Source organism: Triplophysa rosa, linkage group LG20, assembly GCF_024868665.1.
Source record: "Triplophysa rosa linkage group LG20, Trosa_1v2, whole genome shotgun sequence".
In the NCBI taxonomy this organism is placed as follows: domain Eukaryota; kingdom Metazoa; phylum Chordata; class Actinopteri; order Cypriniformes; family Nemacheilidae; genus Triplophysa; species Triplophysa rosa.
The window spans coordinates 16564032-16583442 of record NC_079909.1 but is presented as its reverse complement, the minus strand read 5'-3'; the positions used below and the strand labels follow the sequence as shown (position 1 = coordinate 16583442).

Genomic DNA, 19411 nt, shown 5'->3' with positions numbered 1-19411 from the left:
GATGAAGTCGCATGCAAGTACCTGATGAATATTATGCAGCGAACAGAAGGCCGTTCATTCAGGAGATTGCGAAATGACTACGCCACGCTAACACCTTTCGCAAGCCAAATTGAAATTCCCACACGTGGCGTCCAAAGGTGCCTGTTTGCCGTGTCTTGCGAAATTAGCATAGCTAATAGCTCCAGTAATTGAGGTCAGTTTCAAACGATTTTCTTGCCAGTGCTTGTTGGAGGCGCCTGAAAGAAACGTCTATTTGTATTAGCACTCTTCTAATGTATGCAAAACGGCAAATCTGACTTTGCAAGATGGCTGAAGCTCAATCAAAGCTAACTTTGTAAATTAAGCCCGCTTAGCCTTGCCAATGTGCGGCGGGTGGTCACAGCATACGATCACAGCGTACGACAGCATCCTTGGCACTCACTCGGTTTGCAGCTTCAGTAACCTTAAAGCCAAAGCCAGCTTCCTACGAACCTAAGAAAAATGGAGCCATCAGTCTCGGCTACTATGCGCTGCCAGTCTCTGCAGGATGACACGCTCCCTGATGACACGCTTTTTTCTTCCGTCACCTCCATTCCTCCCTGCTGCTGACATAACGGGGTCTGAATTTCCTTGTGTGATGACATAATGTATTACAGTCTCATCTGAGAGACAAATCAAGCCGCTGTGTGATGCGGACAGCGGAGAGTCAGAGGCCAAACACCATGACCGCTGAAAGTGGTGATGAATCCTGACAGGGGATGTGAAAAGCACATGGTTCAAAGTAGAAGAGAATGCATCTTCTTTTCCCAGCAGATTTTCAGAAAGGGTAAAGACAACTCGGCACTCAGATCTATGTCAACTTCTATATATCAAGAGAACTGTGTAAAATACAGCAGTGGTTCTCAAACTGGGGGTCCCAGATATTGTGGTATTTTATGAATTATAGGAATGTATCATATATTGAATACAAAAATAAGACCACAAACCAAAAGAATTGATGTTCCAGCATTGTATAACTGAATATGTTTTTGGTTGAATTACATTTCTAAGTTTGAGATTATAAGTCTTTATTTGGGGGGCCGCAAAGCGATGCACACTACACAAAGGGGGCCTTACAACAAAAAAAGTTTGAGAACCACTGATATACAGTATAAAACAGGTAATAAAATATAAAAGATGCCCTTTGACCCCAGTATACAATCAAAATAGTCTTTAATGTATTCTAACAAGTGTACTACATTTGAAATGTAGATAATAGATAAATAGTATGAACACTCATTACAGTATATTATACTTTTGTGTTCTGCAAGTGCAAGTCATACAGGTTTGAAATGACAGAAATTTAATTTTGGGTGAACTGTCCCTTTAAAGTAGAATGGAAACATTCAAACCACAGCAATATCATACCATCCAGCCGAAGTCTAGGTAACACTTATCAACTGCTTCGTTGGATCCTGTCTAGCTGAATCAGGGATGTTGTGCGGGACTTGAGCACAAAAATCACCAGAGGCTGCCTGGGAGGAAGGTTGGCCAACCCTGATCCAACCTGCTGAACTAGACAGCCTCAGGAGGAGATGCTGCACTCACTTAATGAGCTGTGTGATTTCTCCAGGCATTCCCCCACACATGCTGAGGTCACACCTGCTCGTGCACTGAATCGGATTTGTAAATGAAAATCGCTGGGCTGTTAGTTTCATCATTCAATAATGTGAAACATGATGAACGTTAGTGTCAAATACGTCTACAAATATGCAGAGCTGAGTATGCGTAATTGGGTAATATGTAGTTCAGTCCATTGCCAGCTTACCTGCCACAGTGCAGTTGACTTGAGTGTGCTCGAGCGGACCGCTGCCGTCAAGGTCGATTGTAAACACCCCCGTCTGGCTTCCTGTTTTCCTGAAGGCCTCACAGGATCGCTCGTATATTGCTGAAAATGATGATAAACGACAAAAGTAAATAGTAACACATACAGTATCCATGCTGTGTTGCTGTGTAATTCCAGTTCCCAAATTTGATAGTAAAGCAACACTGGGATGTTTGTGTTCACTCTGGTTAGCTACAGTATGCTTACATTTTGGCACATTAGCGCAGCCTGGGACTTCATGGCGATGACAAAACAATGTCTTGTATCTCAAAGGTTTACAGTGTAATCGTGTAAACTAACATTTTTTGTATCAGCCTTCTCTACTCTGACTCTAGTCGCGGGTGATGTGATTTTTTGACACTGTACCTTCCAGAAGGTACTTTAAAATAGTTTTATTTTAGTTTAGTTGTTGTTGCTCTTGTGCAATAGATGAACAACAGTTTATTGTTTTGAGATACTATATACTGTATTTAGAGGCTATTTTACGGGAGTCCAGCCATTCTTGCGCAGCCCGCCTGCACTGCCCACACCCATCAAATCTTGTTGCAAAACATTCCCTAGCTCTTATTTTATTAATTAAAGACGTCATCGACTAGTCGACATCAACACATCTTTTATCACACAATAGTCGACTTCAAAAAATCTGAGGTCGTTCAAGCCCTAGTACAGGGCTTTTTAGCTTGACAAGAATAATTCCTACATATCAAATAAGTAAAAAAAATAAGTTTAAATGAATGTCAACAATAACTTAACTAAACTGCAGATACAAACAGTTAATTTAGCAAACAGATATAATTAGTGTTTATTTGGGACCCGTCTGTCACGAGAGAGAAGTCTTCTGTACGGCACAGTGAGCTAATTTGTTGCACGTGTTGTTTTGCTGACGGTGTATCACACAGCAGGAGTTGAAACAGAAAATCTTATTTTTGTCCTCCCTCTCGTTCTTTTAATTCAATGAGACTAACAGATGGGCTTCGTCGTGCCTTGCTCTCCACCACAGAACACGTACAGTCATACACATACACATATACATAAGCATATGATGAAACGGTGCATGTGGTGACAGATTAGAACATATTGATCCAACAAATTTGATTACAGCGAGGAACCGTAAAAATATATCTGGCGAAAGTAATTACAGCTTAATCAAATATTCGGCTAAATCACAGATGCCAGCGTTAAATAGACAAACATCAAATAATAGTTTCAAAGACGGGTAGATTTGCAACTGTCTAGAAATAAATTGTGAATGTCCCACTTAATGATAAAGATTTGAAAAGATAAGCAGCAATGGTTTATTTCAAAGACTATCCATTTGAAAATATATATTAATAATTATTTTAAGAAAAGATATTAAAATATTGCATTCTATTACAGAAAAACTGACAGTGAATGTGGATGGGACATACTGCATATTGGCAAGATAGATTAAATATAACTCAACAAGACACAGCCAACAAAAAGCAAAAAACCCACTAACGTGCAAATTTAACTTCTTGATATTATTAAGATCAGGTTGTAAAACATTTGAAAGTTTTGGACTTGTAACATTTGATACTGGCAAGTATACTTAACATTGCATGCCGTTCTCCAGATTAACACTCTGTCCTCGCCTTCTTTTCTATTGTGTATTTTGCAGTTTGTTTTACTTATACACACATAAATCTATTATTTAGATATTAGAAAAACTCCACCATCATTTCTCTGCAAAACAGTGAAATCATGCTCGCTGTTGACTCATAAAACACCGTTGAGCTGTTTTGGGAACTGTGTATAACTCACAGTTGTGGCAGGTGGCTCCTGTGTATGCTGTTCCAGTGCAGTCACAGTAAAACTGGTCCCATGATTGGATGCACTGACCGCCATGTTCACACAGATTAGGCAAACACCTGTTGGGATAAACATACTTATTATTTTAATAGTGCTGGCTGAAGCAAGCTGCACTGTTATTACAGTTCATACTGTGGGTTAGCGGTTTGTGTAACCGTGTAACTCCATCTGCAGTTTGTGCTATGGATAAATGTAAAGTTAAATCATGTGGCTTCCTGAAGAAAAGGTGTGCCATTAGTATTCTGAGTGATCTGGATTATAATTTCTTTGAAGGAGGGACCAGAGTCAAATTTAGAGACCATAGAGACTTAACTTGAGCTATCAAGCAACCACCTGAGCATCATCATACCAATCTTGCAAAAACACTCAAAACGTCTCAGCGACCCCCTATCAACCTTAGTAATGCTTTTTTCAAAATGTGTACATTTCAGGTTTTGTCTGATTTGAGAAAATAAAGTAAAACATTGTGATAAAGCATCACAACTGGTTTGTTAAAGTGGTTTATTTTTCAGTGCAGTCTGACATCAAACTGAAACTACGTATTATGGTTTCAGACAAATATACTTGATCTCTCTATATTGTGAGCCATACATTGATCTTAACTTGATCTATTATTAATGTAAAACAATAACGCCATACACACGAAATCAATGTGGACAAAAACTGACCTGTCTTGAATATTGCAAACGTCAAAGCTAATCTGACTGAAGTTGGCCAAGCTTTCCTGTTGAACTTGAAGAAAGTTGACCGGATGGTTGTTGATGAAAAGGAGACGAAAGCAGCCCTGATATCCTCTATTGGGGTTCTCGCAGATGAAACCGCTCTGAGATACAGGACAGCCTAGAATAATTAAAAAATCTTTTAAAATTGAAAACAACCACCGCAACTAATACCAAGTCGCTCAAAGACAAATCTCTGTTTCCGGCAAAGCAGCTTATGAAATCTCTGCAGGACTGCATTGTCTCAGAAGTAAGCGAAATGAGAGATTTAAAGGTCTTAGTTAAAACATTGAAAATTTGAGTCAGAGATTTGAATTACAGCTTTAAAGCAAAAAGCATTTATCCTCTACAGTAATTGAATGCGTTTAGAGCTGCCTGAATGAACTAAAAAGAAAACCCCTCCAAGAAAAAAGGAAGTGTGTTGAGAACAACAGTTATATGTACTGTATGAAATGAACAGACATTAACATAGCTCTCTGCCTGCTAAGCTTGTATTTTAGCAAGGATATGGGGAACATCAGGTTGATGAATGTTGGACTTAATAAGGTAGGAGCTGGAAGAAAATCGTCCCTTGCATTCAGATAAATGTTTTGGGTAATAACCACTTTTTGCCAGGAGCGATTAGGTTAGTTCAGTTGAACTGAGCTTTGTGGATAACAGCCTAATAATAAGCAATGAATATCAAAATCCTGAATTTGAAGCCGTTAATTTACTGCATTGCGACAGCCAGTAACAATCAAAAAGGTGAATTAACATTTGTAATGCCATACCTCCAAAATAGATAGTTGTTTTTTGAACACTGCTGCTAAGGCCACGGGTTTCCATAGTAACTGGCTTTTGGTTGTCGACATTTAAAGACAGCTTCTGACCCTTGACCTGGACCACAATGGAGTGCCACTGTCCATCACTCAAATTCTGACCTGAAACACAAGCAGAAGAGGTGTCTTCATTCCAGTGACATAAACCAGCGGTTCACAAACTTTTTAATTCCAGGACGCACCTAGACAGGTAATAATCTCAAGACCCACCTTAATGCTTTTAAACGGAAATATGAGGGAAATAATGGAAATATGTTCCCTCTTCATAGAGTGTAGTTTTTATTTCCCTCAAACATACATGAGTGAGAAGAGACTAATTCCGGAAGATTACATTCAGAAAATATATGACAAGTTTCACAAGGAAAGCCCTAAGAGGCAGATGCGGTGAGACATCAAAGACTTCAGAATTGAGTTGAGAATTGACTCAAGGGATGAAAGTTAGCGCTGCACTGGTTCCCTCAACCGAAAGCCTATGCATTTTTCCTCATTCCAATATTTGCCATTTTTGGATCGTTAATACAATTGCCAGAGTTAACATGAGGCTATAAACAAACTACACTACAGTCGCTCGATATCAACGTCACCACCAGCAAGCCTCCGACAACTTTTTCATCCCTCTGTGAATGAATATACATCCACGTTTTAAGAGATTTGTGCCCATGTTGCATTATTTGTGATATTTGTATGCGTTATGACGTTTTATGTCCCAGCCAAAGGATGTAGTCGCTCTTAGCAACTTGTTAGCAATCGCCGTTTTTAAGACACGATAAAGCTTTAAAAATCACAAGCGGGTTATAACTGGTGTGTTTTATGTGATAGATAAAAACATGAAAATATTCAGAGGTTTGAAAGTGAAAAAAGTGAAAGTGAAAAAGTGAAGTGAAAGTTTTGTTAACCACACACATTATTTTAGGCATTTAACCAACCCCCCCCCAAAAAAACACTGATTTTGGGGGGATGGAACCAGAAGTACCAAAATGCTAACTCGCTTCTGGGTTTTGCATACACAAATACGTAATCTCGGCGGTACTCTACACAAGAGAGGTGTCTCTTTATGTATGTTTAAGCTCTTCTCAGCTGCAGTGCAACAGAGATAAACTGTTCTGACTGGTTGTGTTTTGTGATTAATTGTCACATGACGCCCCTTTTCACGTTCAGAGACGCAAATTGCTTATCGCTGGAATCCTGGTGTTAGGAATGCATACTAGCCATCAACAAGACACTCTGCAACACTTTGTGTTAATTTGTGAGGGCATCAGACTCAAAGCAAATTCTTTCAGAATTTAAGAGAAAAGCAGAGTCCACACCACAACTTTATCAATAACAATACATGGGAGACAATATTATTGCGATGACTGTCAGAGTGACTTTTTTCCAGATGATAAACAATAAAACATTGACAGACAATCAAAATCCAAATTTAAACAGCTTGCACATTTAAAATGTGAAACTACAGTACACAAGATTATAATAAACTTACACATCCCTTGATGTGGCGGTAATATATTTATCCTTCTTTGTATATTTATAAAAATGCTGTGAGATTAAGGCATATTCACAGACAAAAATATGCACATACAGTATATACATGTGTACACATTCATTCTTTAGATGCTGTGAGATGTCTTGTCATAAAATGCCGTATGATCCTACACTTCTTACCGCTGAAAACCTGAGCAGAGTGAAGTTGTTCTCTAGAGAGGGTGAGGAGCAGTCGAGCCTGTCTAAGTTGCAGAAGCAGGTTAACAAGGTCTGGATCACGAGAGAGCTGGACTGAGAATAGCAGCCCTTCCTGGTTCCATGTGCGAAACTGGAGACGTATGGACAGATCATCTGTTCTGTATTCCACTGGGAGTGCCAGGAAGCTGCCTGAAGAACTGAGGAACGTCACAGCGACTGAGGCACTCTCGGAGCAGGAGAACGTCACATTCCCCTTATAATAAAAAAAAGAGAGAGGAAAAAGACAAGAATGCCATTGTGAAGAGCATATTTAAAAAAGGAGTAATGGAAAAAAATGAAGAAAACAACAGGGTGGGGCTGAGATACAGCATTCATGCCAAGTAAGCAAATTGAGGGACATGATGGTATTATGGTAGAAGAGATCAAATATAAAAACTGTCAGTCATTTTCTGTGTGTGTCCTCAAGCATATACTTTTCACATTTCAACACTCGATGGTGGCACAAGTAACTGAATAAATAATCAAGGTTATGATTACGGCTGCTGCGATTCACTTAACATGAAAAGGGCTGATTACTGCATTCCATTTAGATCTACTTCACATTTTCTATATAAACATGTCTTTAACAAGCAATGTCAACATGCCCTTACTGCAGATACATTTAAATTAGACTACTGGTCTGTCAGTAATGACAACCAATCCGTATGCACACCAGGGTTCACACTCCTCAAAGAATATGCATTTTCATGTAATGTAACTTCATTATTAAAATGAAAAATAACGATAACAATATCATGGCAAGTAATCAACAAATATCTTTTCATCTAGATTTGACTTTACGACAAAAACTAATACATGCAAAACTATGATTAAACAATCCTTTAGTATCACAATATTCAGTCAGTGATGATGGTGGGCTACACTTTAATTTATGCATGGACTTTGGTGCACTTTAAGTGCTTTTTCTTAAAAATGCTTCTGATAAGTGGGAGGGAGAGACAAAATGAAGACCACCACTCTGTGATAATCGATACAGCTATTACGATTTGCACAAAAGTATATCAGACCACATGCAGAGATGGAGGAGGACAAGAGGAGAGAGACTTCATTGCTAATCAGGGAAAGAGAGTTTTTACATTTCGACAGATACACATAGCAACTTCAAGTGCGGAAGCACACTGTGCCTGTCCCTTTAAATACACCCACGCCAGTATGGGAAAGCTACAGTACATTGAAAACTACAGTTTGCCAATCTACAAGTAACTAAATCTAAATATGTGACCCTGGACGACAAAACCAGTCTTAAGGGTCAATTTTTTGAAATTGAGATTTTTACATCATCTGAAAGCTGAAGAAATAAGCTTTCTATTGATGTATGGTTTGTTAGAATAGGACACTATCTGGCGGAACAACAACGGTTTACAAAGCTGGAATCTGAGGGTGCTAAAAAATCAAAATATTGAGAAAATCGCCTTTGAAGTTGTTCATCTGAGGCAACTGTAGCAGGCCATCCACTTACAAAAAGAAAGTTTTTATACATTTACGGTAGGAAATTTATAAAATATCTTCATGGAACATGATCTTAATTTAATATCCTAATGATTTTTGGTAAAAAGAAAAATCTGTAATTTTTATCCCTACAATGTATTTTTGGCGATTACTAAAAATGTTCCCTTGCTACTTAAGACTGGTTTTGTTGTCCAGGGTCACATATAGTAAACTAGTAACACAACACTTTAAAAACTATATAGCTACACTACTAGCTACTAACAAAATAGCGTACTGCATTTAAACTGTTTAGCTACAAGATCACTGGAATGAAAAAGCAAACGCAACAGTTTCTGTAGTAAATGGTATTAGTATGCTTCTCTAGCTAAGGCCAAGGTCATTGGTTCAATATCTTTGGCATATAGTGATCAAATGAACGAACTATGTTGCTGTGTATAAATGGAATGTGCTGAATGAATACATGTACAGTTTTTACATAAAAGACACAAAACATCACTACTATGCTAGTATCTAGCTGAGTTGCCAAGACATATTGAAAAGGTGTATTCACAGTAACAGCAATTGATCTTACCACTGTATAGATCTGTGGCTTACGTCTCTTGGCCATGTCGATGACATTGACGCCATTGTAGTTGAGGTTCTCTATGCAGCCATGAAAATTTTCATGGAGAAACGTCCCAGGTTTACCGGGCAAAGGAATTCCTCCAAAGCTGAGCTTGAATAAGGACACACAAACACATGCGCACACACATACAAACAACCAACCAACCAACCAAACAACCACAAAACAACCACAGATCCCAGAGATCAGTAATAAACCAATATTATTTGCACAGCAAAGACTGGACTACATTAATAGAACCAACACAAGATTTGGACTTCACCAAAATCAATATGCTAAGAATATTTTTGTACTGGTTTTGTGTGTGCATTTGTCTATTTCCATGTGTCTTGTTTGCCTGTGATAGAGGTAAAGGTGAATTTTTGCTTGTTGTTTTTTGTGTTGAAGCAATGGTACAAAGTATCAAACAGGCATGGAGTAAATTATACACTTTGCTTTCTAGAACAGACAGAAAATGCTTATAAAAAAGCAAACAGAAAAAATTAGACAGAAAAAATTGCAAGAGAGAAATGGTAAATATTTCAGCTGTTTGTAACAAGGTTAATCTATAATAAATGGTATCAATTTTCATTCAGTATTGAACCTATTAATCATTTAAGCAAGGAAGAGTAATAAAATACAAGGAATGTGTGCTCGTGTTTGAAATACATCACCTACACACACAAAGGAGAAAATAGAGGAAAGAGTTTGGGGTGCATAAGGAAGTCAACAAAATTGAAGAGAACAAGGTCAGACAATTAAAAAAGATACAAACACTCACATTGGCTTACAAACAAACAAAACGTATGACTTAAGAGTTTAGGAAACTACAGAACTAATAGTGATATATAAAATAAAGGCAATGTCTAGTGGGGAGAAAACATTTAGGAATAAACAATTTATATAACACAAAACATCAAAACACCTGCTCTTGCTTATTCATTTGTAAGACATTCAGAATCTTACAAGCTAGAGAAGGAGGTGAACAACAGGTCCAAAAACAAGGCAAACCTCCAGAACAACTTTGTGTTTTTTCACAACATCCAAACAGCATGAAGTATTGACTGCAATACATGGCAGCTATTTGCAATTTAGCTCCTCCCTTTTCAGGCAGTTTTTTAATCAATATAAAAGTCTGTGACATTTCACATAAAAATAACCTAATCATTAAGATACGTTTCTGTTCAATATTTACTCAAATATACACAAGATACATTTACACATATTTCTCATCTTGATAACTTCATGTGTATCTACAGTCACAACCTGGGAGCAAATTATATAGATTATGACAGAATTATGTAACAATATAAGTGAATCTATGAACCTATATTGATCGGAACATCTACATTTGTGATAATACCTGAAAGCAGTGCATGTGATGTCTATGGTACTTGGGTTTAAACTTTAATAAGCGCTCAGTGACAGTGATTGAATAAAATGTTGTAAAAAAGTCATTGGATAAGGAGAATGTTTGATATCTTTTTGTACAACAGAGTAATGGATTGGCTTCTTATCTTTTGTTCTTTGGTGTTGTGTTTATATCTGAAATGGTTATTAGGGATAGTTTCTAGTCATATTTTCTGCCTAGCCTAAAACAAAAAGCATTCTTTGAAATAATAGTCAGACAACTGGTTTGAGAATAATATACAATCAGAACATGTGGTGAAAATGGCTAGTTGGGAAAATATTTCAAATTTTTAAGCCATAGATGTAAAGAAAGTCCCACTATATTTATGTATGACATTTGCATAGTGTTTGAATGCTACTACATGGATAAAGGATGACATTTCTTTACATTTTGAGCTGGAGCTCCATCCCCTCCAAGACCCCCCATTTCCTGCCAAGCTTTGAACTCACCTCATAATCTATCTCCAGTGTGTCCTCTTGGCCCGGACTGCGGAAATGTTGTGTGTGTCCATCCACGGTGAAGTTGACGTGTTTGTTAAAGCGCTCAATCTGAACAGAATGCCAATGGTGGTCATCCAGCAGGCTTCCTAACATGAGTGAGGTTGACCGACCGCTAGACTGAAGCTTGGCATCATCTGTACAGAAATAGCATCACGGAGACTTAAGAGCACATAAATCACATCAGCCAGGCGGTGAAAGCAAAGATTTGATTCAGCGGCACTGAAGCACAGCTCCCGAATGAAGGTCGCGACTCCACAAGAGCAACAGGTGATGTCACACATTGCACATTCAGACCTTCAGATGCTTCTCTTTGAGTGTACAGGTGTTAGAGCAGGCCAGGTCTGAATGAAAATACGTTGCTATAGCAGCCACCCCCCAGTGTTAATGTTGGGGGGCCATTAGTGCCTCACTTCACCACACAAGCTCCTATTTCCTCACAGTTCTCTCTACTTTTCAGGTATACCTCTTGAATCTTTCATTTTATTCTCTTGCCCATAAAATGACACTTCAACAAGGATGTGAATAAAAGGACAGAAGGTCATTCTGCAGTTTACAGCATGAAAAAAAATCCACTCCTCTCCTATTCTCACTTTTCATAATTGTACTTTCTCTCACCTAAATTGAGATGCAAAAGGAGTCTTCCTTTCTGAAGTTCGAGAGTGAGAAAATCTCCTCTCTGTCCCTCTCCGTGAACCAGAACCCCTTCCGCCTGATGGCTCCTGAATCTCAGAGATATCACGTCTTTCACGGTGCTGGTGGACTTCTGGTTGAACCGGTATAGCAAGGCGCTGCGACCATCGAAGTCAGCCACGTCAGACTCTGGAGGACAGAAAAAGAATCAAGAAGAATGTTAGAGGACCCACTCCTCTGTATTCTCTGCACTTTCTTTGACCTCTAAAGACACTCCGACACTTTCTGTCAATTTGAAAACGAAGCCGAGCTGAATGGATTTAAACAACACTTCAGTGCTTAGATGGGAACAGTAGACGGCAGATGACTTCTTCAGATCTTAAAGTGTGCAAGAAAAAAAAGCTTACAGAACTTCGATAATGATATTGAAATGCATTCTTGTTTTGTGCATGTGCAAGCATGCCTATAAGAATGTTATCACTCACTGTATGTGCAGCCATAGACTTCCAGCCTTAGTCCTGCTTCTCCTTTGGGGCTTTTCTCAAGGGGTAGAAGCCGCAAATATCGAGTTCTGATTGAGTGTGGCAGTTTGTGTTGGACCACCGTGTCTGCGTCAGTATTCCCTGTGAAAGTCTGCGCATATACACACATAAGGATCTTGGTTAGACGGTGCTTAAAAGATATCACTGTCAATACTGAGATTAAGTTTTCAAATGCTTTTCTCAGTATTTCTGTGGATCGATGCTAATTTCACTGACAGTTTATTAGAGCTTCTTCAAGAAAACAACTGACAGAACTGCCATATTAAACCGGCCCCCTAGAAACCATTTAGTATACAATGCTTTGTAAGATGCAAACGCTATATTAACACAAATCATCCACTCCAAGTTTGGTTCTTTGTTCTCCAGTGATGATCAAATTAGACCAAATTGTTTTCTGATGAATTTTGACCTTCTTGATCTTTCTACTGTGTGCTGATTCATCTCTACTAGGTTGCTTTGTTTGGTTATTTTTATAACAGAATCCTGGGAGATAAATCACCCTCGAGCTTGGTGGAAGATGGCACACGTTCGCAAAATGGCAGCCGAGCTGTTTATCTTTCACAGACAGAATCCAGACCAGAATAAACTCATTTTCATCATGCCGTCTCCTTCATTAAAGTTAATGGAAGATCAAGAGTGTGATGAAACAATGGTAAGGTTTGAGAAAATTTAGAGGAGGGTGGCGGGGTTCACTGACATGTGTGTTCATTGCCAAGTGAATTTCATGCCCTTGCTCAAGAAAAAAAATCAAGTGAACTACAAAATTCAATAATCAACTTTAAATAATAAAAGAAAAACATACTGGCAACTATCAAAAATGTCACGAGAAAAGGCTTTAAGAATTTAATTTCTTTCAGAATTTCTTTTGAGATTTAATTCTTAATTAAAAGTGAGTGAAATGTGATTGATTTTGATCTCCTTGTGTTCTAGTGTCTTTGAGGTTGTTAAATTTGATATTAATAATTCATTCAGTGAGAATACAACAGTGAGCCAAAACGAAAAAGAGAAAAAGAGAGTGGAAATGTAAAACAAACTAGGGTGATGCAATGATTTATAAAACAGACCAACAGTTTTCAGAATAGAAAATTGTGTCAGACAAAAGTTCACCAAATGAAAGAATGCTTATTTAGCAACCCTTTTTAAAACTGTATTGGTAAATTATTGTATGTATTTCATAGAAAATCCGGTAGCACTTTATTTTGCAGTCCTGTTTCATATGTACATACTGTGTACTTATTATAGTTATTATTAAATATTATAACTGGGTAAGAACTAGGTATTAAACCTGAACCCACTCCTAAACCTAACCTTATCCCATGTAGTTACTTTAAATTACCCAGTACTTTCTTAGGTAAAATAAAGTGTAACCGAAAATCCTTTAACCAATTTCACCATAAAACACAAAAGTCATACAAGTCTATCTAAAAGCATCTGCCGCTTACATTAAAGCATATTTAAAAAGTTGATCTAGATAGTCTGTTCTGACATACTGATTTCAGTATACACAAATTGGTTTTATGTGAATGACCAATACTGAAAGACTCCAAGACATTTTTCTATTGACTTCCATGATCTCATCTCCACGCTCACAACTTCTCACAGGGGAATAAGCATGAAAAATAGTGCAGTGCAAAAATTCTATCTATAATTCAACAATACTTTCTATATGTTTTATTCATTGGAGAGAGGAAGAATTGAACTTCCCCCAACATCCCAGTGGACGATAAAAAGAAAACTTAATTTACAAGTAATTCAACTTCTCAACCCAAGGATGAAGGCCTAGGTGTTTAATCCTCAAACTGAAGAACTTATTTCTTCACTTAGCATAGGCAAAGAGAGACAGAGAAAGACCAAGCGAGAGAGAGAGATAGACAATAGCTTTCCAGAGATGTTCATTAGTGAGATACACTAAGAAGAGAGGACTAAGCAACTCGCTGTAAATATCATTTATTCAAACTGAAATTTAATTCCCAAGGCTTAATCCCCACACACATCTTTTTTTGCATAATCAACAATGAGGAATTAACTGTGAAGTTAGATATCACACAATTGTCCGTCTTTTATAAAAATGAAAAGGCCATGGCATATTCAGGCTTCAGTGCTATCTTTGAGTGCACAAAATTCTCCCACTGGGATTTATATAATGTTGAGAGTGCTGTTGTTAAGGTGGTTCCTAATCTTTATCACTTTAATGCTGCAAAACATTGCTTACTGTCTGTTTGTAGGGGTTAAGTTTATAGTTGAAATGTTGTCGAGCAACTTCCTTGTTTCTTTATTTGGCCTATGTGATGGCATTTGAATACTCTGAACTAGGCTGAGGGGAAAAAATCAATACAGCACAACACAGTGACGCTCTTTCATCTAGATATAGAATCAATACACAGACGCCAAGTATCGATTTTTAAATTATAATCATTATTATTTTGCATTTTCAAGCTACTGATGTTGACATTTTGCGTTGCATCTAAAGTTCAATAGATAGGTCAATTAACTTTGAGCTATCGAACCTCGATTTAAAGCGGAGGTATGAAGGTCCTGTGGGTGCGGGATGCAGTTTAGAGTGTCAACGCTCTCTTATCAAAAATTGTAAGGATGTTTTTTCAGATGACATATCAAAAATAACAATAATTGTTAGACAAAAATATAAAAGTAACATGTTGCCATCAAAGCCCTTTCCATTTTCTAGAACTGTATAAGATAAACTAATTTGAGCCTTTAGGGGCTTTAGTGCAACATAATCGATACTTGTCATTCCACCTCCAGCTCTAAAGAAACACAAAGATGTGTTGTGCCACACCTGACGAGTGCACAAACAACTTTACAACCAGACAGATACAGCATATGTGAAAGGCAGAGAGAAAATATCTATAAACACGTTTCTGATCTGATTGACCTTTTTAGAGTGGCGTAATGGAATCTGTCACAATGTGATGAATCCTCCTTGCCACATTAGTAGCTCACGCCACCCCTGCTCCTCCCAGTCATAGCCATTGATTTTAAACAGGCGCTGATTCGGACACCAAAATCTTATTATGTGGGATATAAAGTGGGCGTTTTGCAAAGGCATTGTAGTATTTGATGGAAAAAAGAAACATTATGAAAAGCCTGAAAAGGTTCTGTAGTCAGAACACAAAAAACTGCTTTGAAATTTTCATGTTGCTGATGAATACATTTGCAATCAAACCTTAAAGGTACAATGCGGGATGTTTTGTATGATCTATTAACAGAAATGCAATATAACATACAAAACTGTGTCTTTAGATGTGTATAAAAACCTTACGTAATGAAAAGTTCTGGTTTATTCTAAGGTAATAAAAACATTTGTATCTACATAGAGAGCGGGCCTATCTACATAGAATTTGTTATGTTGCGCAGCCAAGTTTTGTACAGTAAGCTCTAACGGACAAACAGCTCTACAGAGCGCGTTTCGTATATATGTTGGTCTTCGTGTGTTTTTTTAGAAACAGCTTGCGTCATCACTGAGTTAAAGACACACAAAGTAGTAAGTCGTAGTACGGAGAGAAGGAGGAGTAGTCGTCGTCTAGCTGAAGCAATTGATTGTTCTGTCTTAGTTAGACAGTTAGAAGTTTTGATAAAATGGAGGACCATGCGTATTGTGCACAAGAGCAGACAGAGCGTGAATCTCCGTCGTCAAAGAAGCGCACACGTGATGCTGCCAGACGAATTAGAGACAAACGGCGGCAGAAATCCAGGATAAACATCGGTGTATCTATTACCAGATGGAAGGCACTGTTGAAAGACAAATGTTTTCAAGGCGACGCCGAAGTTTTCCTGTTTTCTGCTAGACTGGTAAGATAATTCAACATTTTCAATGTTTCCACTTTTTCAATGTTTACCAAACAACTGTTTTGTTGAAACGTTAACGTTAGCATTTTATACCAATGGCCATATAACCTCCGAATAATAATGTTTTTCCGTCCCTGCGGTACGTACTCCGGTTGTTCATGAATTTACAAAGGGGGAGACAAACGTCTACTAAATTACACAACTGCCTATGTCACTGTCAGATCAAACGCTTTGAACAGCATTGCTACTTACGATTAGCTAACTTTAGTTACTTCACTACTCTCAGCGTGTACTAGATAGCACGCAAGAAATATATCTAATTATAGAATCGTAACAGTAACTTTAGCAATAGAATACATGTTAAATGATTAATTACGTTTATATATTGCCTTACCTTTGTAAAGAAACATCGTTGCTTGTATCACTGCTATCCGCTGTCTCAGTAGACGACATCTTTTTTTACTGTTGCGGCCACCGTCGTACTTCGAAAGGGAGGGGTGAGCAAATGACTCAGAGATTCGTTGCAAAACTATAATACAACGCTGGTGGCCGCTGATTTTCAAGAACTGCGCCTTTAAATATTGCACTTAATTGTTTAATTTAAATACTTTATTCAGATGGTAAATAGAAGATAATAATAAAATTCATGAAAATTTTAATAACACCACCATGGGTCCTACTTACAGTATTTAGAGATTGCAGACATTTCATTAAAATTAATATCCTTCCTTCCGAACCACTACTCACAAAGTTCTTTGTTAAGTAAATATTATAAATCGCATGAAGAGTTTTCAAACTTCACACAGACATTGTGCAAACAGCCTTTAATACTCTAGATGTCAAAGGTGAGACAGCTATTTTACAAGATGAGGGATCTTCATATTTTCACATAGCGTTTTGCTGTGTTATTGTTTTAGTCAGAGCTGAAAACGTTGTCTAGGATAATCTGCTTTTACCAATCCTAACACAGATAAGAGAGTGTTCTGAAATGAAATATATTGATTTTGTGTGTATACTGTATATGCGGCTCCGCAGGAGTCAGGGGTTGTGGGTTAAGGGGGCTTTGCACTTGGTGGATCAGGCACACACAAAACAGCAGTGTGGTGGAAAGAGGCTGAGGCAATCGATTTCAGAGATGTCGCAATAAACCCAAACTAAACAGGAGACAACTTGAGTCAATGAGAGGCACTACGAAAATCTATCTTAATTTGCAGAGAGTTCTCTGTTCTTCTCTACAACTGAATAGGACACCACAAGGACTCTCGGCTATGGAAAATCCACCTCTAAAACCTGACATAAAATTTGAGAGCATTAAATTATAGGGATCATTACGTTACAAGTATAGGTTTTAGCCATTCTCTATTGTAATTTTCTATCATTTGACATTTTCAAAATTGCAGGTTGTGTGTTTGAATATTCAAGTTTTGCATATTATTTTAAATGACATCAAGACCTCCTCTGTGTTCCTCATAGCTTTCTCTCTAATAATGAAGTAGCAAATCTTTTTCATTTGGTGCATTTCTAAATAATGCACCCCCAAGGAGCAGAAGACACATCAACTGGTCATAAATCACCATACGATGATTCAGCAAGAAATAAGTGGCTTCTCTTACGCCTCACTGCTTTATCTTTCCCCACCATGTTTAAAGATTAGCCTGCGAACTTATCCAAATATCTTTAATGTGGGCTATTAAAACTGGGGATCTAAAACATGAATCTATTTTTATTTTATGTTCAAGTAGTCAAAGAAACACAGGATCAAAAAAGAGCACTGCCTTAAGTTAATATATACTGCAAGTGTGTCACGCTACATTTGCATGAACACAGTTGACTGAGGTTTATAGATCTCTGCAGTGCTAAAGAGTAACAAACTGAACGTATACTAATAATGCCAAACAGTGTGATAAAATCCAACATCACAATTTAGTGTGTATACTTACACTTTTTATTAGCAGCTTGTAGGGCAACTTTTCACAAGGGTAACTTGACTGTAGGTAAACTACTTCAAAATTATAGAGGAGTATCTCAGCGCTGTCTTTACTATCACTGTGCTCTTTAACGGCTTTAAACCTGAAGAGTCTCCTTAATATACACATATACCTGTTCCTCCATCAGCAGCCAATCCACCGAGGAGCCAATACATTGTAATATTGCACCGCTCTGTATCTCACAGAAAAGCAGATCCAATCTTAAAACTCTCTATTCGCCCCTCAAAAAGAAAACTATCAGTATTTCTCACAGCACTGTTAAAACATAGCAGACACATTAAGGAACAGAATATAAAACCAATTCATATGTACCATATTTTTGGATGGCAAAATCGGCATACCAAAAAAAAGTGCTTCAAGAGGTTCTTTGATGCCAAGTTACTCTCACTCATTATTGATATTTTTCCATATTATGCACACTAATAAGTCACAGAAAATCCTAGATAAAAATAATACAAATAATTATACATTTTTGCACAATTTTTTGGCATTTTTATAGAGAGACATATAATGGTCCAGGACCCAGGAAAAGACCACAAGCCGGGATTCGAACTCGAAAGTTTTAGAAATGTATTGACAAAATGTTTAAACAGTATTAAAGGAATTCCCATATATTCCTTAATGGCTGCTTTTTCGTAGTGTTTTGCAATGAAATTAATATTTGAAATTGTCTGAAATTAATATATCAGAATAACAATTCTGTTTCGATTGATAACAAAGAATGTAAACCAGAAAAATCCTTCTCATAAATTTAAATACAAATAAATGTAAACATTGCCACTACAAACACATGCAACTCATTTACACTAACTGCACAAATCCTGTATGTAAATGTAATCACATTTGAGATACACAAGGTTGCAATTTTTTGTGTAGCAGTTCATATCAGCCTGCAAACATATGTAGCGTCACCTTGCCAGGAAAAACACCCAAACTAGGGTCTGCATACACAGGGACAATGAGGCGGTAAATTGTGTTCAACAATATTGGACTGGAGCATATCAGGTATTGCCTCTGCATCTGACTGAAACCATTTATCTCACATGATGCCCAAATGTACTGCGTGCCAGGCCAAGCTGTGTTTACTTTTCCTAGCTGTCGCTGTGCACAGGATATGGCCATTAAACAGTAGAGTCCCTTCAGTCACCTCTGCCTGGACGTGACCATTAGAACCGGGAGAAGACGGGGTGTCACATTTCAGCTATTGCCTCATGTACTCTGTATGTTTTTGCATGGCTCACTTAAGGACAAACAAGCCCGGGCTGAGAAGGATACTGAATAATGATATGGAGAATAAGACAGAAAGAGAGAGCGAAAGAGGATTCACGGTTTCCTGTATTGTCACGCTGCTCCGTGTCACGCCTCATTAAACTGACAGTATAGTCGAGGAAAGGGTATCTGCAGTATGCTATGAAGCGCACACACATGCACGTTATGTCCTTGTGCACAGTTTTGCTCTTTCTGTCATTAAGAACATACAGCTCTGCTCCAAAAGCTTAGTAGGCAGCAAAGAAGTAGCTTAACACCTTAAAT

General features: G+C 37.8%; 1 protein-coding gene across 1 annotated transcript in view; it reads right to left on the bottom strand.

Annotated features, from left to right (window-relative positions):
* Positions 1 to 19411, bottom strand: part of cntnap5l (contactin associated protein family member 5 like) — a 51847-nt gene that overhangs the window by 9324 nt on the left and 23112 nt on the right. The window contains exons 4-12 of the mRNA XM_057362300.1: positions 12027 to 12174; positions 11527 to 11730; positions 10861 to 11045; positions 8971 to 9114; positions 6873 to 7143; positions 5163 to 5312; positions 4342 to 4513; positions 3626 to 3732; positions 1787 to 1906 (exon numbers count right to left, since the gene is read on the bottom strand). Of these exons, the coding sequence (XP_057218283.1) occupies positions 1787 to 1906; positions 3626 to 3732; positions 4342 to 4513; positions 5163 to 5312; positions 6873 to 7143; positions 8971 to 9114; positions 10861 to 11045; positions 11527 to 11730; positions 12027 to 12174 (1501 nt within the window). The remainder of the gene's footprint in view (positions 1 to 1786; positions 1907 to 3625; positions 3733 to 4341; positions 4514 to 5162; positions 5313 to 6872; positions 7144 to 8970; positions 9115 to 10860; positions 11046 to 11526; positions 11731 to 12026; positions 12175 to 19411) is intronic.